The sequence below is a fragment of the Apus apus genome, chromosome 16, assembly GCF_020740795.1.
Source record: "Apus apus isolate bApuApu2 chromosome 16, bApuApu2.pri.cur, whole genome shotgun sequence".
Taxonomy (NCBI): Eukaryota; Metazoa; Chordata; class Aves; order Apodiformes; family Apodidae; genus Apus; species Apus apus.
In genome coordinates, this window is record NC_067297.1 from 12,989,757 (window position 1) to 13,017,460 (window position 27,704).

Sequence of the window (27,704 nt, forward strand, 5' to 3'; positions counted from 1 at the left end):
ACAGACAGATTCATGCAACGTTCTGCTCACCTGGGTCAGGAGAGATGCTCCACCGGATCAAAGCAGCTTATTTTTCTGAGTATTGTAGCTGAGCAGGAGTTGGCATGAAGGACAGAAGGGAAATGTGCAAAAAGTCAAGGCACAGAAGTGAATGCTCATTTTTTTTATGCTACTTTTCAATTTTTCATTCTTTGCAGTTGGCTGTTAGTACAGGACATGTTCTTGTTTTTATAGCGAATTAAAAGTCAGAGATTGAAAAATATTCACCTTTGCTTTACTGTTAACTTGTAATGGCAAATACTTACAGAAGTAAAACAACCTTTGACCACCTACCCTCAAAGGAGCTGTACCAAATCTCTGAGCTCCTACATATAATTGGCTGCATTTCTAGAGATATTTCCGTGAGGGGAAAGTCTGCACTAAAGATTTACCACGTTTAAAGAATCCATTTACAGTCCACATAAACCTGTAAAATAAATAACTATCTTCACTGAGGTGTCTGTCTCCAACAGCTCCGCTCAGGCTCCTCCAGCACTACAGCTCACTTTGCTGCTGCCAGGAAAGTTCCCAGGGGACAGCCAGGTCTGGCTGACACTGCTAAAGCACGACGAGGTCTTGTCAGGATGCTCCCAGTTCTCCTCCAGGGCAGGGATTCCTCAGAGCAAGGTGGATGTGGACCCTCCTGCATCTGGCGGGCTGGCGGGGAGCGTGCTGGCGTAGAACTTCTTCTGGGAACGCAGGAGAGGAGTCTGGGTGTCAACGTCCCGGCAGGCGTTGCGTTTGAGGGAGAGGAAGACGTGCTGTGTCCAGCCATAGACAATGCAGTTGAGGAGCCCCTGGGAAGCTGCTGTCAGAGCCTGGGAGAGAGCACAGGGCAGAAGGGGCTGTCCTGTCAACTAGTGCTGCACAGCACTCCACAGCTCCCTACCAGGCTGTCAAACCCAGCACATTATTCCAAGCCTCCCACTTCCAGTATGACTTTATCTATCTGCATCCCCACGTGATACAGGAATCTCACAGTTATTTGAATCACCTTTGCTACAAGCTGCCTCAGGCACATCAAGCAGCTGGACAAGTGTCGTGGAAAAATTGCATTTGGACACTTCCACAGAAAGGGAAGAAACCCCAGATTTCTGGGGGTCCCTCCTAGGCCTATTTTCTACATTCCCTTGGTGCAGTGGTTTTGTTTACTGACACCTTCTCAAGCCTGGGAAAAACATGTAACAACTAACAAAGCTCTTTGCCAATCAAAAGCAGAAATCAACTGGACTTCTGATCACTGTGGCTACAAACATACTTTGTCCAGCAGGGATCAGATACAAGCAAACACTTATTTTTCTGTTCAAGTAGAGAAAGCAAAAAAGAAGGTTGTAAGGGAGACATTTACCTGCAGGATTAGAAGAGCCATGTAGATTTTGCTGTTTGTTGCTGTTGTCAGCTTCAGTATTCCAAGGAGGACAGCTGTGAAAAGGGATGAGCAAGAAGGTATTGCTTCAACCTCACCTCTTTGGAATTTCATTGCCAGGCACTATGTCTTAGGAGAATGTTGTGAAAATCACTCAGCTCTCTGCTAACCTGGGGCCCAGCAGCAGAAGAATGCGACGGGGTAAAAAACCACTCGTTGCTCCACCATCTTAATCATGGCCCACTGCTGGTCGCCCAGGAATCCCGTGGAGTTTACGAACCTTTTGTATAAACCTCGGGCTTGACTCAGTATAACCTAAAAAAGAACAAGCATAAGTTGTGGTTTGTACTTTTCTGCACGTGCTCTGACCTGGCTTGTTCATCTAGGACAGAGTATCCCATGTTTTTTTTAGCTAAAACCTCATTTCAAACTATCCAATATTTTCAAGGATAAATTGTTCTCTCTGGGGGAGAACAGTTCTTTATATGTGATCTTGTCTGAACAGCAGACTCTGAATTCATTTGGGCTCTTGTTGACCCAAGCCATGGGTGATCTCTGCTCCCATACCCTGAGCCTTCTCTACTTGTTTTTTGGGATGAGTTGACAGAACTCAGGACTCCAGAAGGACTGATATGGTGGCACAATGATAGTGTCTCTCCCATACCACCCCTTCAAAAAGGGAAGCAGCTCCACACCATTTGTCCCCTGACATTACATGCCTTCTGGTACCAGCCAAGCAAGAGACGAAAACAGGCAAACTTCCTCACACTGACCAACAGCTGGTGTGCAAGGATGAGGTTTCTTACCAGAATGGCTATGAAGCTGATCAGAAAAGAAATGAGGAAGACCCCAATGCCATAGAAATGCATCGCATGGCAAACGGAGCCGCTCAGGGTTTGTGGCTCGCTGGAGGACACGGCGATTTCTGTGTGCATCAAGAGACACCTGTAGGAGAAAGGGACCAGCCTGAGCTTCTGCTGGGACTCACAAGCAGCCAGACTGCTTCAGAGACTCATAGAACTTACCCATGCTTTTGGCTGAAGTTTTGGTAACAATTACTGCTGTTGCCCAGGCAAAACACAGGCACCATGAGAAGGAAAGGGACCAAGCTACGAGGAGAAAGGACAATATTGGTTATTGCTCCCATCCCCAACCAAACACTACGTGATTCTACTCCTGTCACTATAGAGGACTCTAGAATGTAGAAGAGTATTTTATCAGCTTTACTAACTTGTGCAGTTACATTCATGCAGACATCACATTGGTAAAGGGAGCAAGTTCTGAAAAACTACATGTAGTTAATATGGTTATAACCAGCTTGGTTGGAGAAAGGCCTTTACACCCAAAACCTCCTACTCTGAGGTCACTCTGCTGTTACTGATGAGCTTCACAGTTTTAATAAAACTTGCTTCAAAGTAAGCAGGAAGGAGAGATCAGCACACTGTAGTTTCTCAAAACCAGGTAACTCTCCCCAAGATAATGAAATCTTACCTAGATGAGATCGTTGCTACTCGGCCAATGCAACTCACATAATCTACAACCTGCAAAATCCAGAGATAATTTTAATTAATTAACCAGTAATTAAATGATCTTTTCAGCCACTGGTTCACAGGAACCAACTCCAAGGAAGAACTTCAGCATCTGAGGGCTCTTCAAACACTGATTAATCCCCAGACTGAGCACAAATGTTTCTACTTCACACTGATTCCACACCTCTGAGCTCACTCTGTGCTGATTTGCAAGAGAGGCAACTGATGTTTCCTCCCCCTCACTGCCTTGTCCTCATTCAAGACAGGAGGATTTGAGAAGGGAACTTGGAACTGGCCAAGGAACAGACACTTGATAAGCTCTCTGGTGTAACTTACTCATTTTTTGTACTGCTTATTCACTTCACCTGGCCCTGTTCTTCAGGGACTTCATGTTCTGGTGAAGAAGTGTAAGCAATTTGGAGTGTCCTGGTCTCTACTCACCAGGAAATGTGCTTTGGCAGCTGGCATCCACACACCAGCACAGATGCCAATGCAATCACCCAACACAACGTGGGCACAGCTGTAGTGGTAGATGTTGTTTTGAATGAGAATCCAGCAAGAAGAAAACCAGTCCTACAAGTGGATCCAAACAAAGGGACAAGAGCCCTTTAAATATTGACTGATCTGCCCAGTCTGCTGCTCCCAAACCAACAACTGGAATTTCTGGGATATGAAGGTTACTGTTCACAGCTAATGTCTGGGGAAGAGAAAGACTCTATCCAGAAATGCGGCTGATGGCTTTGGAGGGAAGAGCTGCACAAGGAATCTGTCCTCTCACAGCATCAGGAGCACACACCAGTCACAGCAGCTGTTGAGCCAGGTGTGAGGAATGAAACAACCACAAGGAGAGACCTTGGTCATGAGGTATGTGAAGTGTTTGTTTAGCCTGCAACGCAGAGTGTGTTTTTCTGAGTACTATGTCCTTGTTCCTTGGTTCCCAGCGATCATATTGGTTCCCCAAAGGGCTTTTGTAAAGGCCAAGTGATGATGAAGTGAGGCCTGGCCACTGTTCAGAGAGCCAACTGCTCCTTTTATCGCTTCCTCACTTCCATCACACCTCCTACCTCAAGCTCTTAGAACACTTACTGACGCTCTTGAACACTATGACACCTGGGAAGGACAGAAACTGTCAGGTCTCAGTTCCAGGCACTCTCTGCTCTCCTGTCCCCTTCTGCCACGCACTGGCACCAACAAACCAGTTCCTCAGCTGGTGCAAGTTGCTGTTTTTCTACCTGTGGAAGAACTTCACCAATACCAGTCATGATCTTTCTCTGCTCTGAGGTGCATGCTGCCATGGGCCTTTGCCTGCTTTGGTCTTGCAAGCCTAACCTTTCACTGGGATCCTACAGCTGACCACAGTGGGCAAGACATGCCAATTCATACAGCTGTGGGGAAGAAGGGCCTTCAAAGTCCTTGTGGTGAGATAAAGGATTATATATGGACCCTGGAAACCCCACCACAACCCCACAGCCAGACCTTGGTACCCAGCAACTGTTGCATGTAAGTCCTTCTCACCTGGGGGGGCATCCGGTAAAGGTTTTGATTGTATTTCACCTTTAGGTCCATGTACAGGTGCCAGGTGTAGTTGACAGTGTAAAGGAAAGAGGCCACGTAGAATATCTGAGAAATACAGACAGGATTTCAGTCCTAAAATAATACTAGCAGTTCTGAAGCACTTTCACTTCATCCCTGATGAGCCCAAAAGCCCATGAGCCAGAGGCAGATGCTGAAAAGTGTTGTGTCAAAGGTGAGGGCCTCTGCACAGCCCCTGTGCTCACATCTACTGGGGTACAGTGGGACACCAACTGGGAAGAGCCAGGGGGAGGAGGGGTTCCCACCTTAGACCCGATTAAGGCAGCTTCACTTTGGCCCCAAGCTAAGGACAGGAGAACTAGTGACAGCAGACAGCCTTAAAAATACAAATCTTTGACTTAGCTCTTTTTTTTTTTTCCCTAAATCCTGGCAAGATTGAAAGCACTTTGACCCTCTCTATGCCACAGCCATTATGAAACACAACACAGATGCAGCACTTAGACTTGCTTCTCACATAATGAACTCTCCACTCAGTGAATTCACGGAAACAGAAAACAATAGAACATTTAAAGAGGAAAGTGGGGTCAGAGAATATCTGAGTTCATATCCCAATAACTCTTTTCTTTCCATGGGAAAAAGGAGGGAAGATACAGAACATTGCTTCCCATGGAGAGTTTCACAGCCCTTGATTCCAGCTTGAGATGAGACCAAATATCTCAAATTTCCTGTAAAAAAACCCCAAATCTTTCTTGCATTTGTTTCTGAATCCAGGCTACTCCGGGCAGTCAAGTATAAACAGCATTGCCTAATCACACACTGTATTTGCATGTGCTGTGTTTGTTACAGGAAACACATGCTCCACTGGCAAAGGCAAAGAGGAAGGGCTGGTGAAGTGACTTTTTCTGTGGATTTGCTATCCCTTGCCAACGAGGCGAGGAGCACAAGTTTGCCATCCTGGTATCATCTAAGTCCAGGAAAGTAGTCACTAAATAAACTTAGTCTTCTCCACTGAGGTTGCAAACACTCTTGGCTGACGCAAGAGGCCGAGTCCAAGGGGCTGTGACGTTGCAGCAGGAACATTACAGTGACTTTCCAGCTCATTAAACGAGGTTTAATGAGGGTTTGTTGCCCTTTTTCGATTACTTCCAGGGAAGGTCATCAAAACAGTCCACAAAGATCATTCTCTTGCACTTGGGACTGCCTTAGAGAGGTTCTCAAAATGTCAGCACTGCCTTCTTTTTTGGAAGAGGGAACCAAAAGCCACTTGTGAGCACTGCCAGCAGAAAGCAAAGGGAGTTCTGCTCTCCTGAACCCCAGCTTTGGAGCTGGGGACAGTCCTGCAGCACTTGCCACAAGGAGATAAAGCAGAGGCTGGGAGATGTGAGAGTCCCTCATTATAACACTTGTGTGGCTTCCCATTGTGCTCACCAGCATGAGCAGAGCCTGCCAGGACATTATTAGGCCACTGGAACTGAACTGGAAGAATGTGGGGGAATTGTGCAATTATAACCACAATCTCTATTCTGGAGATTATTATTGTAACTCAAAGGGAAGGCAGGGAGGAGGAAAGAACAAAGTCAAGGGGCAGCAGAAGGGAGCAGTATTTACATTGAATATCAACCAAGAGTCTGGGGCTGAAACAAGGGAAGTCCAAGAAACAAAGTAATCTCCCCCTGTATGACACAGCATGGATGTTAAGGGAGTTCCATCCTCTGCAATGTCTGCCCCTGGTGATAAAGTGATAGTAAACAGCCTGAATAAAATACTGTCCTGCTCCTAAGGCAATCCCTTGAGACAACCACATCACATGGACTATGGTGTGAGTCTCTCCAAGGGCTGCCGTCTGCAAACACCAGTGCTGAGCAGTCCTGAGCCTGTCCCCACCCTTTTCATTCCGTGCACTTTCCATCTTTGAGGTATTTGTGTGCACAGAAGCTGTGTGTGTTTATGAGACATCCAGGAATGCAACCCTTGAAAGACTTCTCCACTCAGCACGGGCAGAATGGGGCCAGGAGCCATTCCCTCATTTAATTTGGTTCCAGATCACTTACACTCTGCAGAAGCTGATGGTTAAACCTGTTACTGACTTCTACTTATGCATGAGGTGTTCCCACCACACCAGGGCACTGCTGGGGTGCTCAGTAAGGAGGTGTCCTGCACCCTGTCACGTGCACCCTGCAGGCACAGTTGCTATGGCAAGAGCTCAGTTTGTTTTAATTTCTCCCAGAGCAAACAGCAGTGACAGCTCTTGCCAGAGGCAATCTGGCTCTGCCACCCCAGCAGCCCTCCTGCTGGTGGCACGCAGGAGTGGAGCCCAGAGACCTGTGGCTGAGGTTGGGATGTGGCAGGCACCCTGCACACCCCACCACAACACCATGACTGTCCCCCATGCAGCTGAGGCAAAGACAATTCCTTGGTCAAGGTCAGCTCTGCCCTGGAGTGGAGGTAAAGCTCCCACCTTGCCCCCAGTCCTTGCTGGTGTCCCTGAGGAGCGTGGCCACAGGCTGAAAAAGGGCAGAAAGAAGCCAGAAGGCTCCTAATGCCTCTGCTGAGAAATGATGGTGCATTGTCTACATCCAAACTGCTTCTCCTCTAGCAGTGCAACCTCTTTTCTCTCCAGGCCATAACAAGATCACAGCAGCATTAAGAACTGTCCTCCAGGCAAAGGTGCAAGTGAGACAGCTCAGAAACACCTTCAGTCCCAAACGCTCCTCTCACCTTGCAGCTCTGAAAAGCCTCTCTGAAGCTCTTCCCAGCTTCCCCTATAGCAGCATCTTTGAGGTTGTTCTGCATCATCCCAAGTTACCCAGGCCTCCGTTTCCTCTCTCGAGGTGAACGTATTGTGGAGCTGCCACAGGGGCACAGGAGAGCTGCAGAAACCCAAGCTCAGCTGCTCTTGCCATCACGAATACTACAGTTTTACTCTACAAAAAACACAAGTTGAAGCAGCCCTGGGCTGCAGGCACCTGACCCCAGACACACAATAGCATGAACACTTCCACACCCTCGCTCCTTCCCTGCCCTCCCTGAGGTACATAGAGATCCTTTCCAGCCTCAGATGCTGCTGCTCACAGAGGACCTTTCAGTTCCTATCTGTAGGTACCATCACGCTCCCAGGGAGTTGCCCAAGCCCACACCACACACATCAAGGCTCCTGACAGCCACTTGTCCTTTCCAGCCACATTGTTGTGGGTCCTTCAAAAAGAAACTGTTCAGCCCAGAGATGACAGCTTGTGAACCACTGCCCTGGCCCAAGCCTGGCCATACCCTGCAGGGTTTTTTGACAGGGGCGATTTGCAAAGGCCAGTGCTGGAATGGGAACTGGAGAAGACAAAAGCAACCTGCCAGGAAAATGGTATTTCACTCACTCTGCTCCAATTAGGCTCCAGCACACAAAATCAGCTGGAAAGCAGCCAAATCGCTGGGGCATGGAGCTGAGCTCATGCAGACAGAGCAGCCCCTCAGCATCCTTGGGATTGTTTGAGGATGGGGCCAGGTCAGCACAGGCTGTTTATATGAGTCATGTTGTGAATTCGAGCTCAAGAGAGTTGCAGAATGTGTCTCTTCCTGCCCAGGATGAGGAGGAAGCAAGAAGAGGAATAGAAAAGCTGCCCTGTGAGAGGCACAGAGCTCATCGTTGGCACGGGTCCAGCAGGAAATAGATTAAGACCCATCTACTCACTTTACACAAGCAACCCAAACCAGCAACCACAGAATCCCATGCTCTGCTTGCCTTCCTCATTGCCTCACACAAACCAGACCGACCTAAACTTGAGCATCGTTATCTCCATTTTACACACAAGGCAAAGAGATCCGACAAGTCAAGTTCACACGGAGAGTCTCTGCCCAAACCTGTATACAAATAGTCCCCCACAACCACATTCTGATCACCAGGGAGGCAACTGGGGCCAAGGGTGGAAAGTAACAGTATGAATGGTGATGCCAAGGCTACTCACTTGTCCTGTTGCTTGCAGGTTATAGCAGATGAGGTCCTGCTTGGATGTTGGTGTGCTGTAGAGGAGGGCCCCAGCGAGCCAGCACATGCCCAGAAATAGGTCAGAGAGACTCAGGTAGAAAAGAGGGCGAACCTGGGAAAAGTGAAACAGGTCAGAAGGTCTGAGCAATGGACTCAAGGCTCCCACAACCACCTTTAGCCCATCATCTAAAAATGCTCTGATGCCACAGCTCTTTTGGCAGGGCAGCTTTCCTTGCACACAAAAATCATGCTGATTCCTGTTCTCAGGAGCTGTTTCAATGCAGATACCTCTCTTTAACCACCCTCTCTGCCCCAGGACCCTAAAGCAGCATCAGCTCTTACAGAAAATATCTCAAAGGTGCAGAATGTTCCAATTCTGCAGAACAGGACAGGTTGGCAAGGAGAGGGGATGTTATTTCTTCCCTCAGCTGACAGAGAAATCAAACTTTCGGTAAACACAAACCCTTCTTTACATCTGAAAAAACTTAAAGCAGACATTTTTCCTGTGTGTTTCAAGTAATTTCAGCTGGTGACTAAGGCTGAATCTATCTTACATGCCAGATTAATTTTCACTAGGAGTCTCCCTGCTGCAGACTGTGTCTTGCTGGGACAGAGCTGCCTCTCCTCTAATGGGCAGTTTCCAGCCCATTTCCAGTTTGCATGCCCTAGCCAAAAGGACTGTAAACACTGTAGGAAAACATTTGTGCAAAATTCTAGCCAACATTTTTGTTGTTAGTGGGAGAGCAAACACTCTGGAAAAGCAGCCTAATTATCTAGATTCTTAATTGTAGCCTTTTCTACCTAGTTTTCAGCATCCTGGAAAGGAAATTATGGCCTTTTAAAAATTATTTTTTTCCCTGCAGGAAATTACAGTGCTGAACTCAGCATGGAAACATTTCAGGACACCATTTTAAGATTTTTTTTTTTTTTCATGGGACTGAGCTTTTGGTGAGATTTGCCTCATTGTGGTCCTTTAAGTAAATAGTTGCTACCCATCACATTGTGTGACCCTTGTCTTGTTTCTGTGAGCAACACGGAAGAGCTGAGTGAGATTGGTAAGCAGTCAGGTAGATCTGATGGAACCAGATCTGTCCTTGTGCACAGCTGGAGGAAGATCTGCCTGGTGCCTTCCTGGGTCCCCCACTAGGTCCTCTACCTTCTGCAGAATTTCTCCTCCAACATCCTTGTCTCTCCAGTTCCATATTTGTACCATCCCACCCAGCAACATGGAAAATCAAACTGCAGTTGCTGAATACCTGGAGCTAATTTGTATATCATTGCATTCACAAATGTCATTTTTAACCAGGCTTCTCCTTGCTGGTGCTGGGCATGACAGGCTGTGGACATCATCCAGTTTGCAAGCACAGCAGGTTAAAACCAAGCAGCTCCAAAATAAGCAAAGAAACAATTTTTGCAATCAAACAGGTGACCCCTTTCTCTAGCAACAGGTGCCCTTGGAGCAGGGCACTGTTGTTTGGTTGAGGAGCTCTTTTGGCACAGACCTAAATGAAGAAGCAGGTGACACAGTGTTGAGTTAAAGGCACCATCATTCTTCCTTGCAAGAGGGAAAAGAAAAAAACAAAACCAAACCAACAACCAAAACCCCAACAAATGGTATTTATGAAATGGAGGAAGGGAATGCAAAGACATAATGATTCAGATGAGCTGCCAGGCTGCAGCATACATGTTGATTTAGCTCTGTCTGGCCATTGCCCAGGGACATCTGCCTGCCCAAAACCTGTTGACATGACAGAGGAAATTCTTTGTTTGTTGCTTGCCATCATCTCTTCTGAATGATTTAGCTTAGGCTGAAGTTGTATTGACCTCCTAAAGACAGAAAACAAGCTTCAAGAATGCAATCTTTGATTTCCTAGGCTGGGGGAAGGATGGGAAGTGTTTGTAACATTGCTGTCCTCCCAGCCTCCAGAGCTGTTTATTTTTAAACATTTTACTCTGGAGCCTCATGACTCAGGGAATAAGCTGTTTGAGGCAAGTTTTGATATGGATCTCTTCCAAACCCTTTGTTTACAAATTTCCACTTAAGACCAGAAACACAGGGGCAAGGCAATGGGGAAGTTATTGCAGATTTTGCTGCTTTTGAAACACCAACAAAGGATCTCCCCTGGCAGCCTGGAAGAGCCTGGAAGACTGATGTGGACGAGTCAGTCCAGCTGGTATCCATCCCTCCTATCCGGATTTGCAGAAATAATCTGAGCAGGAACATCTGGACTCCCTCGAGCAGAAAGGGTCTATCTGTGTGTGGCTCACCAGCAGCTAGAGTGTGGCCACAGCCACATCATATGACTAACAGCACAAGAGCTCCTGAGTAATGCAGAGTTTGGGCTATGGAAGTAAATGGGCTGAGGCTGCTGAGTCACCCCGGGACACCTGCCAAACCCAGCTCCGTATCACACCAGAGTGGAGGACCCTAGGAGAGAACCATGTCTGGAGCTCTCCAGGTGCAGAAGTGGTGAGGCAGCCTTTGATGTGCTCCTTGTGCAGCACAAGCTCAGGCAGGTTTCCCATCCCAGCACTGAGGTGAAGTCCCAGCCTTCATTCCTCCCTAGGAAGGGAAGGAAATCTCCACAGTTCATTCTTGATGTGCTGGGTAGAGCATTTCCAGGAGCAAGACTGCCCTGCATGTTGTAAAAGTTGTACATTTTCCCTGCAAACCTGGACACACATTCTCCTCCCCACCCAGCTTCATCCAACCATGTGTCAGGTGTTAGTTTGACGGCATGCCCTCCTTCTCTGGGGATCACTGACTGCACTCCCTGGAAGCCCTGTTCTCTGGGCTGTCGAGCAAACCCAGGATCATACATACAATCATAGAAATGGTTTTGGTTGGAAGGGACTTTAAAGATATCTAGCTCCAACCCCTCTTGCAACAAGATGATCTTTAAGGTCCCTTCCAACCCAAACCACTGAAGAGGAGGGAAGTACAAACACAGCTTTGTCACATCATAGGTGCCAGCTCTAGTGTCCTACTGCTCTTAGCAGTAACCTGTCATCTGCATGGTCCAAAGACCAGGCTCCCAGACATCTGCAAAGTCCTGAACAACAAACCTCAGCTTCACACAGCTCATCTCTGTGCACTGCCTCTAGTAAGTCCTGGACAGACAGAGGGATGGCATGTGGACACCAAAAGCCTGTCAGATCCATATTGCACACGAGGACAGTCCCACCCAAGGGAGGTTTGCACCCGAGTCCCACTGCTTCAGTGTTAGAAATGTTTGTGGCTCTTCTGCACTACTGAAGTCCCACTGCAGAGCCCAGCACATCAAACTGCTATTCAGCCCAATCTCTTTTTGTCTGAACCCTGCAGCACCTTTGAATTGTATCAGTTCTAGCAGCACGCCTGCCTGGAAAAACACTCAGGAATACCTGAAGGCAAACACCTGTAATACGTTTCCTTCAGTGGCATCTCCAATTTGCACTTCAGCAGCTTTGTTCACAGCTCCTCAGCCCTGCAGGCGTTTTGCCCCACACAGGAGGACACGCTAACAAATCCCCGTTCCCAGGAATGGCTGGAGGACTTTCCCGAAGCAGCAGAAAGTGCAGGGAACCTGCTTTTCCCTCTACGGCTGCGATTCAAGGTTAGTCCCTTCAACTCCTATCACAGACAAGGGCCAAATTCTTGGCCAAACTATTTGCCTCCCGGCAGTTCAACAAGGTTTAACCATATCAACCTGAGACCCAGCACACCGCCCGACCTCCAGGTCTGTGCTGCACCTGAGACCCATCTGCCAGGTACCGGCACCTCGATCCGGGGGGAAGGAGGCGCAGACCTTACCTCAGGGGACCGCACTGCGTTTTGGAAGACGGCGTAAGCAACGATCGAGCTGGAACCTATAACGCTGAGAAAAGCAAAGAACAGGTTGGAGCAGGAGCGCATCTGCCTCGCTGGAATAAGTAGTTTGTCTTTTTTTTCCGGAGCAAAATCGGGGTTGCAATAGTAACTCCAGCCGGGTTTAGCAGCGCGTTGTACCTGAGCATGGCCATGGTGAACTGTATCCACTGCAGAGCCGAGTAGACCTGGGGAGAAGGAGCGGGGGGAGCTCAGCGCGGACACGGCAGCGGCTCTGCGGGCGGCCCGGGGGCAGGACCCGGCCCGCAGCCCCCGGGGAGCAGCGGGCAGCCCTGCCGGTGCCGTGGGGCTGGGGAAGGGCTGACCGGTAAGGGGATGGGGGCTGAGGGGACGGGCGGACTCCCGGGAGCGGGGACAGCCGCTGCCCCGGGGGCTCCCGGTGCCGGCGGGGCTCGCTCACCTCCTGCCAGCCCCCGTCCAGCCGGGCCGCCTCCCCCGGGAGGGCCATGAGCGCCCGCCGCCACCGCCGCACCGCTCCCGGGGCCACGGACACCGCCCGCGCTCCGCCCCGGGGCTCCTCCGCGCCCCGCCCGCCCCGGGCCCGGCCCCCGCCGTCGGGACTGCCCGGTGGTAGAGAGGGACTGAGGGGGGCACGGAGCTCCGGGGGGGGGGAGCAGCCGGGGTTGGCAGCGCGTGTCCTCGCCGCCCCGCATCCCCCACGGCGGCGCGGAGCCCGGCCGGGATCCGGCGGGAGGACCCGAGGGGACAGAGCCCCCCGGCCCCGCCCCGCCCCGCGCGCTGGTCGCGAGCGGCCGGCGCGGGGGCTGCGCTGAGGGGGCGCGCGCGGCGGGCGGGAAGGGCGCGCGGCGGGTCCCTCAGGAGCCGGAGGGAAGAGCCGTCCCGCAGCCCCGTCCCGCAGCCCGCTTGAGGCCCTTCCTCCTCCCCTTCTGGCGGGGAGAGGGCGCCGGGCTGCACGGACACCCACCCACGGCTTCGTCTAACCTTCCCTCTCTGGGGCATTCCTTGCGCATCATCCTGCTGGTCAGCTTTTGCCTTCCTCTCTAACCGCAGAACCATCGGCGTTTTCTCTAGAAAGCAGCTTAAGAAGCAGCTATCAACTGGAACCATTTGTTTTTTTATTTTAGCATTATTAATACATTTTTATCTTGCAGCAGTATCTGCTCCTTGTACCCACCCCCGGATTCAAAAGGCAGCAAAGCTCCCACAGAAATCAGTTTTGCTCAGCTTAAACCATAGTCTTAAGGTAAAATGCTCAGGTGTTTGTCGTTCCAACTCTACAGCCTCGATCAGGAGCACAGCATCTTCCAGGCACCGTCTGAATTCCACACAGCAGGAACAGCACCTGCGAGACCAAGTTCCCAGGACTGACCCCTGCGCCAGGTATCTCCATTTAAACAGCCATAGATGGGGCTCATAAGGACACAAGTGCTTTTGTTTCCTGTTTCAAGACTTAATTTTCAAATATTTTAAACTACTAACTGCTGTTGAAGCTTTAGTTTGATGATGCCAGTTGCTTCTGAAGACAAAGCCGGAGAAAATACTTTGTTAACTATGGCTTGAGGCTTTCAGACATTCTAACTGGTCTCACCCTCATTTTGAACCTGGGAAACGAAGCTCAGGTGTGTAATCACACAGGCATGGCATGTGCTCTTCAGCCATAAGAAAACTCACCCTAATTTACCTCATCAACAGGCAAGTCTAAGTGTAATAGCACCTCAAGGAGACTCTGCCCTTGCTCAAAGCTCAAACCACTCGCTGTCAGGGTACCTACAAATGATTTCAGGAGAAAATATGCTGAAATGGCTGCTCTGGCCAGAAGATGAGGGCCAAGTTCTGATAAGCAGAGGACCTGTCTTAATAATTCTGCCAGCATTTGGCTGATGCCCAAGCCAGAGACAGGAACCACTGAAGGAGAAGGCAGGAAAAGGAAACTCCAGGTTTCTTTGTCAACAACAGGTAAGGAGAACAAGACTCAGATGAGCCCTTTTGGGAAAGGTAGCAGGAGGGGAGATTGAAGAGCATAAAACCCAAGGGGTCTAAAACCAGGGAAAGGTAGGGGTGCAGGGGGCACCCAATCTGTACCTTTTACAACATGTAAGATTGAACGTGAGGCTGAATTTTATTCTTTGCCAGGGAACAGCTGTAAAAACCACCAGGAATGTGCTTCAGGCCAATTCAGTGCTTTTTTTTTTTTGGTCTACTTTAACACTGTTATTGAACGGTATTACACAATACTGGCATCTTGCTTTAAGGTGATTTTTCCAACATTTAGAATAGTGTGTTTTTAAGGAATATCTTCCTCTTGGTCTTTGAGAATACCAGAAGGAAATCTGCTGCTCTCTCGAAGTCAATGGGAAGTTTGCTTATATTAGGAGAACTGGTTAGGACTCTTGACAGTGTTTTTCACAGCTTGTACAAAGTTCTCCAACATATTAGAGCTCATCTTTTTCACTATTCTTCTTCAGGAAAGAAGCAAGGATATTGAGGCTTTTCTGGAGCTCCTCCTTTTTTCCATCACTCATTTTGTTCTTCTCAATCAATTTTGTGATTCGGACGACTTCGTTAGCAGCAAACTCTTCTCCCTGCTCCAGTATCTTGCTCATAATTTTCAAGTATTGCTCAGCTGACTTCTTCTCCATTTCTTTTGTTTTTCCTAGACTCTCTTGCCCCCTTTTCAGGAGGGACTGGCGTTCTGATTTCTCAGTGGTGCTCACAAACTTGCTGGCCAGCATGTCATACTCTTTCAGGCAGCCTGGCATCCCCAGATAGATGCCACTACTCTTTAGCCAGCGCTGAATAGCCCCAGCCTTGATTTGGCCACTGTAAGGTAAAGGATTGTCAAAGTCACCATCTTGGAATAAGTAAAAAACAGGGAATTTCTCCTTATCCAGCTTGTACTTTTCTCCCAGCTCAGTGTTCAGTTTATCGCCATAATCTGTCATGAGAAAATGAAACACAGAAAAGCACAGTACTTTAATAAAAAGAAAAAAAAATACATTGGGATTCTCTCCTACACAAACTGATAAATACTGGCCTCCAGATTTGACACACGCCCTAATAACCTCTTTGCCAGGAAATGCCACACACTGAAACAAAAAAAAAGCCCCAAAACTCATTTGTGCAAGGCAAACCTTAGGGTTTCCAAAGAAAAATACAAGGTTCTAGCACTGCTTTCCTGTGACTGTGATAGTGTAAGACACTGGCAGGACTTCTACATACAAACTGTGTCCTCCTTACAGGAAATGAATAGCCCTTGTTTTGCTCTATCCATTGATTTTATCTGATTTTACATTTAAATGGATTTTCTTCCTGATCTATGTGCAAACCGTGTACACTGATTTTAGTTCTAGTTCTGACAGCATGCCAAGCTACAAGATGTTTTCTCATTTTACATAAGTTGCCTTTATTCTTGAGGACAGAAAACATTAAGAGCTTTCAACTATGGTATTTAGCTAAATCCGTGCTTGTTTAGAGATGTCAGTGTGGGTGAAACTTCCCAGCTTGACAATTCCTGTAAGCTTAAATTCTTAATTCTACCTAAAAGCAAGTAAAGTGACAGTGACCCATTCTGCACCGCTCTTCTCTTAAAGCAAATCACAAGAACATCAAGTTACCTCAGCCCAGGGCACAACAACCACTTTCAATGCTTCACCAGCAAAACCAGAGGGTTTGTTACAATGAATTAATCATACCACATCTGCTTTGTTTGACCAGGCCTGTGGCTAAAGCACGATTCTTTTAAGGCCTGCTCCCTAGAAATGGCTAAAAATGTTTATTTTAGCAAGGAAAAAAAAAAGTGCTACAAATAAGGAGGGTGGCAGCCAGTTTAGCAGCGTGGGCTGACTTGCTTCATTAACCAGCCAAAAAGAGATAAGCAGCACTCCTACGCTCCTGGCAGGAGGCACCACGGTCCAGCTCAGCCACCAGCAGGTGCCTTGGTCTGGCAGGGCCAGCCCAGATAATTTCTCAATGTCAGAATTACCTCAGAGCCTGTTTTCATTAGGAATTGCAGGGATTTTTATTTCTCCACACCAGCCCATACTGTATTCATCTCTTTGGAGCTCCTCACCTGATATCCCCACTTCAGCCACTAGAAGATCCTCACTGGAGCCTGAGCTCTCTGCCAGCTTTTTAAACTCATCTTGTTTCTCTCCATATGGATATTGTGTATCAAACTTCACAAGGACGAACTTATGCTTTGGAACTACCTAGAACAAGAAAAGGGGTAAAATAAGACAAAACATTAGCATGAGATTGAGTAATCTAGAAATCAGCTAAGGTTGCTTCAGCTTGTTCTTCTTTTCCTGTGCCACGAGGGAGAGTGGGAATTTTATAATTCTGGCTTTTTAAAAATGACTCACTGCAGTGTGGAGGAAAGACTGAGCTTTGGGTGTGCGTGTTCCTACACCAGATAACCATGGTATGTGATAGGTTGGGGGGATCTCATAGTGCCTTTAATTGTACATGATTTGCCTATTGTAACCCTCATTAGCATCTGGGAAGGAAGTCAGCTGAACAGTTTCCAGTGGAACATTAATAGGTGAGAGGCCAGATCTCATGTCACTCTGAGGTGTCCCAGCAGAACTCTGAGCTAAGAGAGGGGGTGCAGGGCGGGTGCGGAGATGCTGGAGGTGCTGGACTGGTTCAGCCAGAGGAGAATTCGTGTTTTAATCAATTCCTCTTGCGCTGTTGATTTTGAATTTTGCTCTGTTTGGATGATGCCCTTTCAAATGAGCTTGGAAATGGATCTGTCACCTGGTTTGGGATTATTTTTTTTTTCCCTTCCTGGATGAGACCTTGCAAAATCTCTTTTCTGGTGAACAGGTTTGGGTTGCCACACTGGTCCCCACCTACCCAGCGCCCTGCAGCTGTTAACCAGTCTTCAGTCCTGGGCCTGCTCATGGCTTTATTTGCTGCTCTGGTAGGAAGGGAACACTGCAGGTGTTAGGGCTTTGATATTTCTGCTGGCCTCCTACAGTCCTCTTTGCAATGCTCTGCCGATTACTTCCAATTCTTCTAGTGGCACAAGAGCTGGAAGCTCCTAAGGGTTGTAGCATTTAAACACCAAAAACGGTTTGTCAGAGCACAGAAGTGAAGTGGGGGGCTGGCCTGTCGTGAGATTTGCTCATGCCTGAGCAGTTTGTTTAGGGCAGAGACTTTTCAAACAGCTCAGCTGGTTGTCTCTTCAGCTCATCCTGCTCCAGCACATGCTTTAATCCTGCCGTACGAGTGAGTCCCTTGGGACGGGTGTCTCGCCATCTGCCCCGAGCTGGGCAGAAAACCTGCGAGCCCTGCTGTGTCACCAGCCTGTTGCTTTCTCCTTCGTGAACAAAAAAGAAGTGAAACCGGCCCAAGCAAAGAACGCGCACGGGCCTGACTCCCGCCTGCCCTGGCTCAGCGGCACGGCCAGAGCAGGAGCCAACTGACCGCGGCTCTCCTGCTCCCTGGGCGGGGTGCGAGGAGCCGGCTGGGCCGGGGGCTGCGGCGGCAGCAGCACCGAGCGCCCCCGGGCCGCCCCCCCGGGCCGCCCCCCGACCCGCCGCGCGGCCCCGGCCCCGGCTCCACTTGGACCCCGCTGATTGGCTGCCCGCCGCGGCTGCCGCTCGCTGATTGGCTGTGGCGCGGCGGGCCCGTCGCCTCGGCCATTCCACGAGCCCCCGTGGCCCCCGCGCCGGTGGCGAGCGGGGCGGCCTCGCGGTGGTCCCGCATCCCCAGCCCGCTCCGCTCCGCCCCGTGGTCCCCCAGCCCGTCGCCACTCTGCCTGTGGCCGTGGCCGCCGCTCTACCGGAGCGGCCGCCCAGCCTCCTTCCCCCGGAGCGCTCCGCTAGACCCTTACCTTGTAGAAGGTGATGGCGTCCAGGGGGACGGAGCCCTTGGTGTGCAGCGCGCTGCCCCCGGGCAGCACCAGGCCGAGCAGGCAGAGGAGCAGCGGACCGGCGGCAGCCGCCGCAGCCATGGCGGAGCGCGGAGGGAGCGAGGCTACCGGGGCCACGTGATGGCACGGAGCGCCGGGGGCTCGCCCCGCCCCGCCGGTCCGAGCGGCTGCCCGCCTCCCCGCGCCCTGCCCGCGCCTCGCACCGCGGGGCTGCTCCCGCACCGTCCCCCTGCCCCGCACAGGCAGCCTTTTCCCTCGGGGAGGCTGGAGCTGCGAGCCCCCCACCGCCCGGCAGGGTGGACTTAGGCCGCAGGTGGAAAGCGATGAGCTTTTTTCCTCCTCCCTGCTTTCCATTTAACTCCATTTTCTGCTTGCTCTGCACTAGGATAATCCGGCTTCACCAAGGGGCTGACAAACCTCACCCGTGCACTTCCACACCATCTAGACAGAAAAACAGGAGGCAGCAATACTGATTTTTAACGAAACTGACTTTTATATAAATTATAAACCCATCCAGTTTAAAGCAGATCAGTTGCAGTTGTGTCACTTAAATCCAAAGAAGGCTGAGGCATACAAATCTCCTACAGTCATAAATTAACAGTGAATAACCAAGGAAGAGAAAGTTCAGATAAGGCTGCAGATATAAAGACAACAACAACAAAAAAATCACCCCTTTAAGACTACTAGCAGTTAAAATAAAATCATGATTATCAATGACTGCAAAATATAAATGCGATTTTTGAACAGTTAAAAAGTACAAAAATGACAGGCAACACAAACATCATTGTACATCTTGTCCTTTATGTAGAGAAAGCAGGGTAGGACTTCTGACCTTTACCTATATTAGACACTGGTTTTAAGCAGAGTTGAGGAAATCTGTAAAAGGATCGAAGCTCATGATCCCAGTAGTACAAAAGCAGTATTTTTTTCAGTCTGTAAACAGTAGTCGGTAGCTTCTTCTATGTCTGTTTTTCAATTCAACACAAAAAAAAATTCTGAACAAACAAAACCACAATCCCAAGAGTGGAAAAGGTGGAACAGCAGCAATGGATTATAGCTTGAATTTCTTATCAAGTCCTTGTGGGACATATTATGGAGGGGAAATGCTCTTTTGTAAGAAATATATATTTAACTGTACACAATTTATAGGGGGAGAGAAATTCTCCCTCAACCAAGCCCCCAGTCAGTGCGTAGCCATTTTTGTACAGTCTCCTCCTGAAGAAAAACTACAGCTTGTGAAGAGATGGCACCTGGTTTTATAAAGAACTGAGTAATAAAAAAATTGCATTTGTTTGACAAGCTTATTGTTCACCAGTGTCTGGAACTGGAAAGGGGTTAGCAGCTAACACGGAACAGCAGTCAGTATTCCCTGCGGTGGCACAGGAATGGCTGGAGTGACCAGCCAGCACAGGACCTGTGCCATGCCAAATGCTGAGGGGAAACGAGAGCAAGCCATAGTTCCAGCTCTTCTCAGACTTTGCTTCAGATGACATGTCCACCCCCCAGCAGTTTCAATTCTGCTTTTAAGAAAGATGATGCAGAAAACCTTATTTAAAGCAAGTTCTCCTTTCCAGCACATGGGAGGATTTTAAAAGCTTGATTATTTTAACCTTGTACTTCACTTATATTTTCATCATTGCATATGGATACAGCTGGTAGAGTTCAAGCTGTTGTTAGCAGCTGTGGAAGGAAACTCCAGCATAAACCTGGGCTGTCCCCTGTGGATGCAGGTGCTGTGCCAACCTCAAATTCAATGCTGGTGCTTGCACAAAACCCTCTGCCCAGAACTGCCACCGGGGCGGGAGGGACAGCAGCAGTTTGTCTCAGTGAAAAGGGGCAGTGCAGATTTCTGGCTCAGTGCTTCTCTAGGAACTGCATCATCTCAGCAAGGGGACTGTTTTCACTCACCCTACACATTTCAAAGCATCAACTTCAGTCATCAGTCTTACTTTAACTTAAGGAGCACACCCTCCTTTCCAAAAGGTATTTTTATACAACATGTAAGAGTTCAGTTGTATGTTTTGCCTTCCCCGCCCCGCCCCCGGAAAAGTATTACTATAAAACAGCCCTAGCACATTTTGGTATTCCTCCAGCCCAGAGCACTTACCAGACATTGCAGTTAAACCATCAGGACATCCGTTACAACTTAAGACAACCTGCAGACATTCTTCTTTCCCTTTCAGGATGGGGCAAAGCAAATACAAATCCAGCAAGAGCAGCAATGTGAATTTTTTTTTTTTTTTTCACACTGGGGATTTATTTTAAAAAAATACTCTCATCAACATTCTAGCATTACTAACAAAACATACCCAGAAGAGATGACAAAGGTAAGATTGTCAGCTCTCTTAAAACTTTAAATATAGACTTCAGATACTAGCTGCTTTAAATCAGAAGATGAGGAATCTGTAGTCTGACCTATCCCTTGTACTGCAGGTACACGTCACTTTTTTGCCTACCTATTTTAGGCTGCATTAGTCTTTAAAAAGGAAAAAAAACCAACAACAAAACAACAAACAAAACAAAACCAACAGCAGAAATGTAGATTCAGTGGGAGCAGATGATGCGACTGCACTTTCTAACAAAATGACTAAAGAGCCAGTACTTGAATAATCAAAGATCAACTGCAAACAGCAAGCACGGTTACAAAAAGTATTCTCAGCCTCATACCACAGCGGAAGCAAAAATTACCTCTGCCAACTTAAAACCAAAGCCAATAGGGTTTAATTTCTATTAAAATATTTAAGTCTTAAAGTTTCAGTAATCTAAATACATTTTTTTAAAGTAATGATGATTGCTGTTTTACATTAAACTGACATGAAATCAGACCACGGTGTCAGACTTCACTGCAGCTATTATATACAAGGTCTCTGGTTTTGTCTTTTTTGCTGAAACACTGATTCCTATCTCTCTAAAGCTTAACAGCAAAGTTTGCTCCTCATTGGATTTGCAATTTTTTCCGAACGTGAAAACAACCTGTGTGTACCCTGACACCACCTCTTCCCCTTGCAGTTCTCTCCTTAGAGGATCCTGCCTCACCAGGGCAGGGCTCTGTCCCACCCTGCGAGGGATGGCCAGGCTCTGCTGAAGGCAGCACCAGAGGTGTTCCTCCCGCACAGCCTCCCCTCTCCCCACCAGACCAACACACAGAGTTAATTCAGCAGGACCAAGTGGCTTGTGGACAAAACAAGCAGTTCTGGAACGGGCTTGTTTCATTTGAGGTGGCTGAACACAGGCATCTACAATTTCTGCATTTCTAAGGCAAGGACCATACAAAAATTATAAACACTGTATGGTGAAGAAAATACAACTCCTTTGAGATATATGCTTTACACTGGATTTCTATTGCTGCTTCTAAAGTCCATCTCCAGTTGTTTCGAGAGATCAAAAGGGAAGAAAGTTAATTTTCTCCTGTTGCAGTATGCTTATGAACATGTATAAAAAGTGGTCAAACCCTGATAAGGGTCCCGGCTTCTCATTTATGTACAATAATTTAAATCAGCTCAATACATCTGTAATACCTAAAAAAACTGTTTTATGATTTTAAGTCCTTCATGCACTATGAGGAAGTTCTGGATTAAAGTGATGGTATATTGGATGTTGCTTCTGTCTGGGACTCTGGTGTCACTCCCTTGTGGAGTCTGTCAAGGACACATTCCTCAAATCTTTAGTTTTTTAATCGTATCGAGTCTCTTTTTCAGCAGCTCTCCAATTTCCTGAACTGAGTGATGGTAACTGCTCTGGACCTTCCCTTGTACAGTCTTTGTAAACTTTTTTTCTTCCTGAAAAATGGAAAAGAGAAATAATTCATTCCACAGCAACTGTTTTAAATCCTCCTGTTAAACGTCCCCCATTATCTCAAAGACTCATAAGAAATTAATGAGGATCACAGTGTAAGTTTACAATGGGAATGTCAACAACACAGAATAAGAAGCAGCAAGAATTCCTGCAGATACTGGTATTGCCCAGACAGGGCTGGTAACACATTAATGTTTCTTCAACAATTCTGGAAATATCCTCGTGCAAAATATTTGTGGTTGAAATCCATAGTGCATGGAGCATTTTGTTTTAGTCAGCATTTACTGAAGTAGATAATTCATTCTAGAGAAAGGTGATCTCACAGGTACCTAGCTTTCCCAAAGGGATTGGATTCCCTTTAATGAGCAGTTTTCTAAAATGCCCATGCTAAAAGGCCCTCAGGAGGGCCACCACCATGCATCACTGTTGGCACTGACCCTGCAGGCACAGCGAGGTCAGCATTGGACCTATCACAAACAATTCCATGTGCCGGAAGAGCAAACCCTGGTACCCAAAGCAGCAGCCAAAACCACCGCTCTGTCAAGAGGTGAGCTGATATCAGCATGCCTTTTGCAAACACAGGTAATGAGCAAAAAGCCTGCAAGGTACAGCCCAAGGAAAGCAGTCCCATGTGGGAAAATCTCCCATCAGTGGCCACGTTCAGCTCACATCACCAGTATTGCTCCAGCCACACCAGAATTTTCACTAATACCTCAACAGGAGGATTTTTCAAAAGCATCTTTTAGCTCTAAACACTCAGAGTTGCAATCACAGCTCCAGGTCTGAACAGATCTGTACAGACTGAGTTTACAGGATTTACTGCAACAATGTCCAACAACAAGCAGAACAGCAAATATTGTGCACAAACACAGGAAAAGCTGCAGACTCCCACAGATGCTTCTGCTCAAACCCACATGGGGGTTTTGCAGATCTGCCTGTGTAGTGATTTGATGCTTCGCATCAAAGGGAAGATGGAGGGATTTGCTGACTCAGCAAGGAATTAGAAAAACTACAAAGATCAACAAGCAGCTAAAAATGTCTTATCCCTTTAAAGTGCAGATTCTTTGATGATATTAAGAAGCTTATTTATTATTTTATTCAAATTTGCATTAAATACAGTCTAAGGGATTTCCTTGCTTTCTATCAAGCTTTTACAATATAATTTTGAGATATTTCTGTATCAGCCTCATATAGGAAGAAAAGGGATATCTTAAATAACGTGTTATGAAATAAACATGACAATCTAATTGAAAAAATAGAAGCTGGCCAACAGCAGCTTAGGGGGACAGAAATGCAATTCTGAAATACCTGGGTGCAGCTTTTAAATCCTCCCCACTTCAAAAGCCTTCAGATCTCCCACCTAAACAAAGATGAATGCTAACAAGGGGGTAAATTTTCCAAAATTCTAATTCTAGGCTTTCAGTCACCTCCAGGCTTTTTAGCTGGACTGACTCTGACATGATTTTCAGGATCTCAACCACTGTTTGAAACAAATAGCTTCCCAGCAAGTATTGAACTGTTAGAAGATCCCTTGTGACAGTATCATTCACTTGTCTGTCACAAGGTTTAAGTCTTCTCTGATTGCCATGGCTTAAAAAGCCAAGCTTCCTCATAAGGCCCATGCTTCACACGTCTAAAGTTGGCATGAGATTTGGCATTTGCAGTGCTTGTTACTCCTGCCTTTTTCCTCTATTTTCCCCTATATAGCTGGAGGGGGAGGGAGTTGCCACTCCTTTTTCTTTAAGGATCAAGTAATTGTTTCCAGAGAAGTGACTAATCAGCAGTAGGTGAATTTCAAGTGTTTCTTGGCATAAGTATTTTCATCTATTATGGCATACTAAAATAGAGATGATAGAACAAGTCATATCACTGACAACATAATGTTAAAACCTGAAATTTTTCTTCACTAACATACCGTATTTTCAAATTCTTGTGTTTAGACCTCATTTTTTGGTATTTTGTGCAGTGAGCTAGAGCTGTTCAGAAGAGGCAAAGTCAATGTCACTATAAAAACCTAACTCACCACTCAAACTAAGCTTTCTAGCAGTCTGTTCCCTAACACCTTGTTAAGAGCAATTCAGTCAGTTGTAACAGGTGGGGTTTTTCTCACTAGTTTTCCTTCTTTTTTCCTTGCAGCAAAACATTTTTGGGGAAAAACATTTCAACAAAGTTATCCCATGTACATACAGGCTCTTATCAGTCACACCCAAATGAATAGAGCACACAAGTAAAGATGCTGAGTTCTTACCTGTAAAAGCAGAGTATCCTTGAGGGACAGCTCTTCAAGTTTTAGTGCAGTCAGAATTATTTCAAGCCCTTTGATGTGATCTATTACATTGGAAGTTAATGTCTGTAGTTCAGTAACATAATCCAGAAAATGTGTAAATATAGGTGGCTATAAAAACAAATATATTTATAAACATATATTAATGCCTATTCCAATGACCATGATTTTTCTTTCAGTATAAATATGCTGTTGGATTGGGGGTGAGGGAAGAAAAAGAGGAATATTGTCTACCATTGCTACACTGCTTTCTTTTTTTTTCTTCTTCTTTTTTTGCAGGTTGGATTTAAACGGTCGGAGGACACTGTCACAGTAACTTGATACCCACAGGGCAATGGAGATCGTCTGGAAAAAAGGTACAAATACATTACAAGTTGCATTTACAGGAGACTTCTAAAGTAATTTTCGTGTTCCTACTGATAAGACTTGGAGTAGTTAGAATATGCAACAAAAAACTCTGTTTTCATGAGTGACTGAGAAAAGAATTTTCAGTGTGTTTTAGTCCCAACATTTTTACCCTCTGGTACTCCAAAAATTATAGTTTTCAAATAAAAAATACCTCAACAAAGAAGACTAGGTTTTCTAACAGCTTTGGATGAGTTTTCAAGGTGCCATCTCTGACTTCAATCAAATCACCTTTACATTTATTGAACAAGTCTGAAAAGAAAAGAAGCCTTATTCAGAACATGCAGATCAACTTACTATGCATTTCCTGTACAGTAAGTGTCTAGGGCAGTGTGCAAAGCTGTCAGAGGACTGACTACTGCGCAGTTAAATGATAAATTTGGCCAAAGCCTCTCAAGGTCCAGCTCCGAAGTCTCCTCTGAACTGTATTCCATTACTAACAGGAGCTCCACTCCCTTTATTAGGACACCTGGACCAAGTTCCAGGGAGACAACAGTGACTAAGATTAGGCTGCAAGGTAGCAAAATAAGACATAATGACATTCTGTGGCATGCAAGAGCTCCATCATCACACAAGCCAAGGGGAATCTCAGCCTTGTTCTCTAGTATCTTTCAGAGGGGTCTGCAGATGCATTAACACCCCGCCCATCATTGCAGCACATCCTCAGAGCACCATGAAGTACCTTAGGTACTAGTGCTTATTCTTGAGTTACCATTTACCTGTTAGTCGTTCTATTAAAGACTTGAAACTATTCCCTATCCTCTCTTGGATTTCTGCTGAATCTTCTGAAAGAAAAGAAAAGTAGTTATAAACTACAAGTTTGTGTATTTTCTGCTTCCAGAAAACTAAGAGGCATTTACATGTAACTTAGTGTTAGCAGTCAGAAGCAAATGCAACTGCTTTCAAAGAGGATCCAGTATTACATCAACACACGCTGTGCAACAACAAAGACTTGAATAAAACATTAAATGAAGGTGTCATCTCCCAGATAACTCAGTGTCACTCAAAAAGTTAACAGACAAGTAACAGTTTGGGTCCCCATCAGCCAACACCTAGCAGTTTCCAAACTAAACTAAGACCCATCTGACTCCCTCCCACCACACATCATGACAATCTGGTTAGACCCCTGCCCCTCAGACACTTACCTAAGCCATTGGTATCTAGTTCATAAATATCACTAACAAGATAAAACAAGCTAGTCTGGCACTGACAGCTGCCATTACTGAAGAAGCCAGCCATTCGGGTAGGAGGAGGGCCAAGGACAGGATACTAGGCAAGAAGCAAAGAAAAAGATAAAAGGTGTTGCAGCTTTTCCTTATCCAGAACACAGTGTTTGTCTCTGGCACATCTCTCAGTCAGATTCATACACTACAAACTCAGGGTCAGTTACGTGCATTCTGCAGCCTGCTGGACAAGATGCATTCAGTTTCTCTGCTTGCATTCACGTTCATTTAATACTTGGGGATACCTTTTTCCTTAATGGGTACCTGAATTTTTTGTTCTAGAAACTTCTTCCCTGCATCCACTGCTGCTTCCAGCTGCTGAAGCAGGGATCGAATTGTATCAATCTTGGACGAGACGCCGTTCTCTGCAGTCTTTTCAGAGTTCTTTGGTTGAATAGTGTGACTAAGAGTTGGGAGTCCGCTTACTAGCCTTAAAGTTAAAGACCGGATTCGCAACCACATGGTTTCTTCCTCCAGGGAGAGTTTCCTATGTTCTTCAGAAATGTCCCTAGAGAAAGGCACCAAATGTTTTCAGGGAAAGGCTTCGCACAAAAGCCTACTCAAAGTTATCTAATACTGTATGAGGGAGGAGTAGTCAGAAATTCAGAAAACTGTATTAATATGTAAAAAGGCAGCACTGCTAGAAGTGATGAATGATGCTTGTTAAGTTTGCAGTTAGCCAGCCTAGAGAACATTTAAATAGGGCAATTGCCCTGAATGGGTTTTCTTTGACATGTGTGCTGCAAGGAAAAGGTGTGGCTGTACAGCTGAGGTGTTTCTACCCACCTGTCTTTTGGATCCCAGTTAAACAAGACTGTCAGGTCTCTGTTGTCATGCAAATCTTTCCACGGAATGTCATCCTCCTCTGGGCTCAGACTCATAGACTTGATACTTTCTTCTAAACTGGTTGATCTGTATGTAAGAAAAAGCCCCGTCAAATCAAACATTCAGTCACTGGAAACAGAAAACACAGCTCACTGACAGACCACACCGCCTCCCTGGTTCTACCCTTCTGATGTCAGAAATGTCACACACACACACGGTACTGACAGGGATGCTGAAGGGGAGAGCATATTAGAAGCTGAGAGAAGTAGCTCACAGGTTTTTGCCAAAGAGCTGCAAGTGCAACTCACTAAGGTCTCACTAGGCCTGTGTTCTGCCTATGCACAATTCTTCATTTTTTTCCCATTTGAGTTGCTGCTGTACTTACATATTTGCTTCAAGTAAGAGGTCTAACAACATCCGTTCTGTGCGAACTTGCGCAAAGTGAAGGGAAGAGTTCAGCCTATTTCTAAATGCAATGAATTCTGGGATCTTCTCAAACGCACCATACTTGTAGGCTTGAATGATATATTCTGAGGTCTGGAAGAAAACACACCATCTCTGTATTAGTTACTTCCATACATTCAGAATAACCAGTCTATCAAGGTGACTGCCAAGAAATTGCATTTCTGTGGTTCTCATTAACCCAGAGGTACAGATACTGAGTCCCTGGGAGAAGCCTGCACTTCTGCTTGTCCAAGTCACCCCAGCAGTTTTGCTACTTAGAGAATGCTCAGATGCTCCACCAGGCAACGTGATTTAATAACCGAACCAAGACTAAGAAACATCATGTTGCTGTTGCCACTGTGACCAAAAAAACCCAACAACTTATGAGGGGAGAGATGATTTTGGAAAGCTCTTTTTTTTTTTTTTTTTGAGATTCAAATTACTGTTTCATTGCAAGAAGTACTTTCAGGCAAAATAAGTATATCCCAGATTTTCTGGAACTGACGTAGAAGTGCATCAGATCTTACCACCATGTAGATCAAAAAAATTACTCACACATTTTTTTTCAATTATCTTTTTTA

General features: G+C 46.7%; 3 protein-coding genes across 4 annotated transcripts in view; all 3 read right to left on the reverse strand.

The window, feature by feature from the left end:
- Positions 1-252: 252 nt before the first annotated feature.
- TMEM116 (transmembrane protein 116) lies at positions 253-12,796 on the reverse strand. The gene is made up of 11 exons (XM_051634328.1): positions 12,712-12,796; positions 12,432-12,478; positions 12,237-12,300; positions 8,424-8,555; positions 4,450-4,554; positions 2,897-2,946; positions 2,431-2,514; positions 2,212-2,350; positions 1,576-1,720; positions 1,388-1,461; positions 253-857 (listed from the first exon to the last, which is right to left on the reverse strand). The coding sequence occupies exons 1-11, from the start codon at positions 12,757-12,759 to the stop codon at positions 657-659; spliced, it is 1,089 nt and encodes a 362-aa protein (XP_051490288.1). The 5' UTR covers positions 12,760-12,796; the 3' UTR covers positions 253-656.
- A 569-nt stretch (positions 12,797-13,365) lies between these two features.
- Positions 13,366-18,274, reverse strand: ERP29 (endoplasmic reticulum protein 29). Its single transcript, XM_051634263.1, has 3 exons — positions 18,109-18,274; positions 16,342-16,480; positions 13,366-15,207 (listed from the first exon to the last, which is right to left on the reverse strand). Exons 1-3 carry the CDS (start codon positions 18,226-18,228, stop codon positions 14,705-14,707), a joined length of 762 nt encoding a protein of 253 aa, XP_051490223.1. The 5' UTR covers positions 18,229-18,274; the 3' UTR covers positions 13,366-14,704.
- A 340-nt stretch (positions 18,275-18,614) lies between these two features.
- Positions 18,615-27,704, reverse strand: part of NAA25 (N-alpha-acetyltransferase 25, NatB auxiliary subunit) — a 30,949-nt gene continuing 21,859 nt past the window's right edge. For both annotated transcript variants that reach the window (XM_051633820.1, XM_051633821.1), the window contains 9 exons: positions 27,065-27,216; positions 26,641-26,766; positions 26,119-26,362; positions 25,777-25,900; positions 25,351-25,416; positions 24,786-24,883; positions 24,461-24,571; positions 24,191-24,337; positions 18,615-21,926 (listed from right to left, as the gene is read on the reverse strand). In XM_051633820.1, coding sequence (XP_051489780.1) covers positions 21,804-21,926; positions 24,191-24,337; positions 24,461-24,571; positions 24,786-24,883; positions 25,351-25,416; positions 25,777-25,900; positions 26,119-26,362; positions 26,641-26,766; positions 27,065-27,216 — 1,191 coding nt within the window. In that variant the 3' untranslated portion in view covers positions 18,615-21,803. The remainder of the gene's footprint in view (positions 21,927-24,190; positions 24,338-24,460; positions 24,572-24,785; positions 24,884-25,350; positions 25,417-25,776; positions 25,901-26,118; positions 26,363-26,640; positions 26,767-27,064; positions 27,217-27,704) is intronic.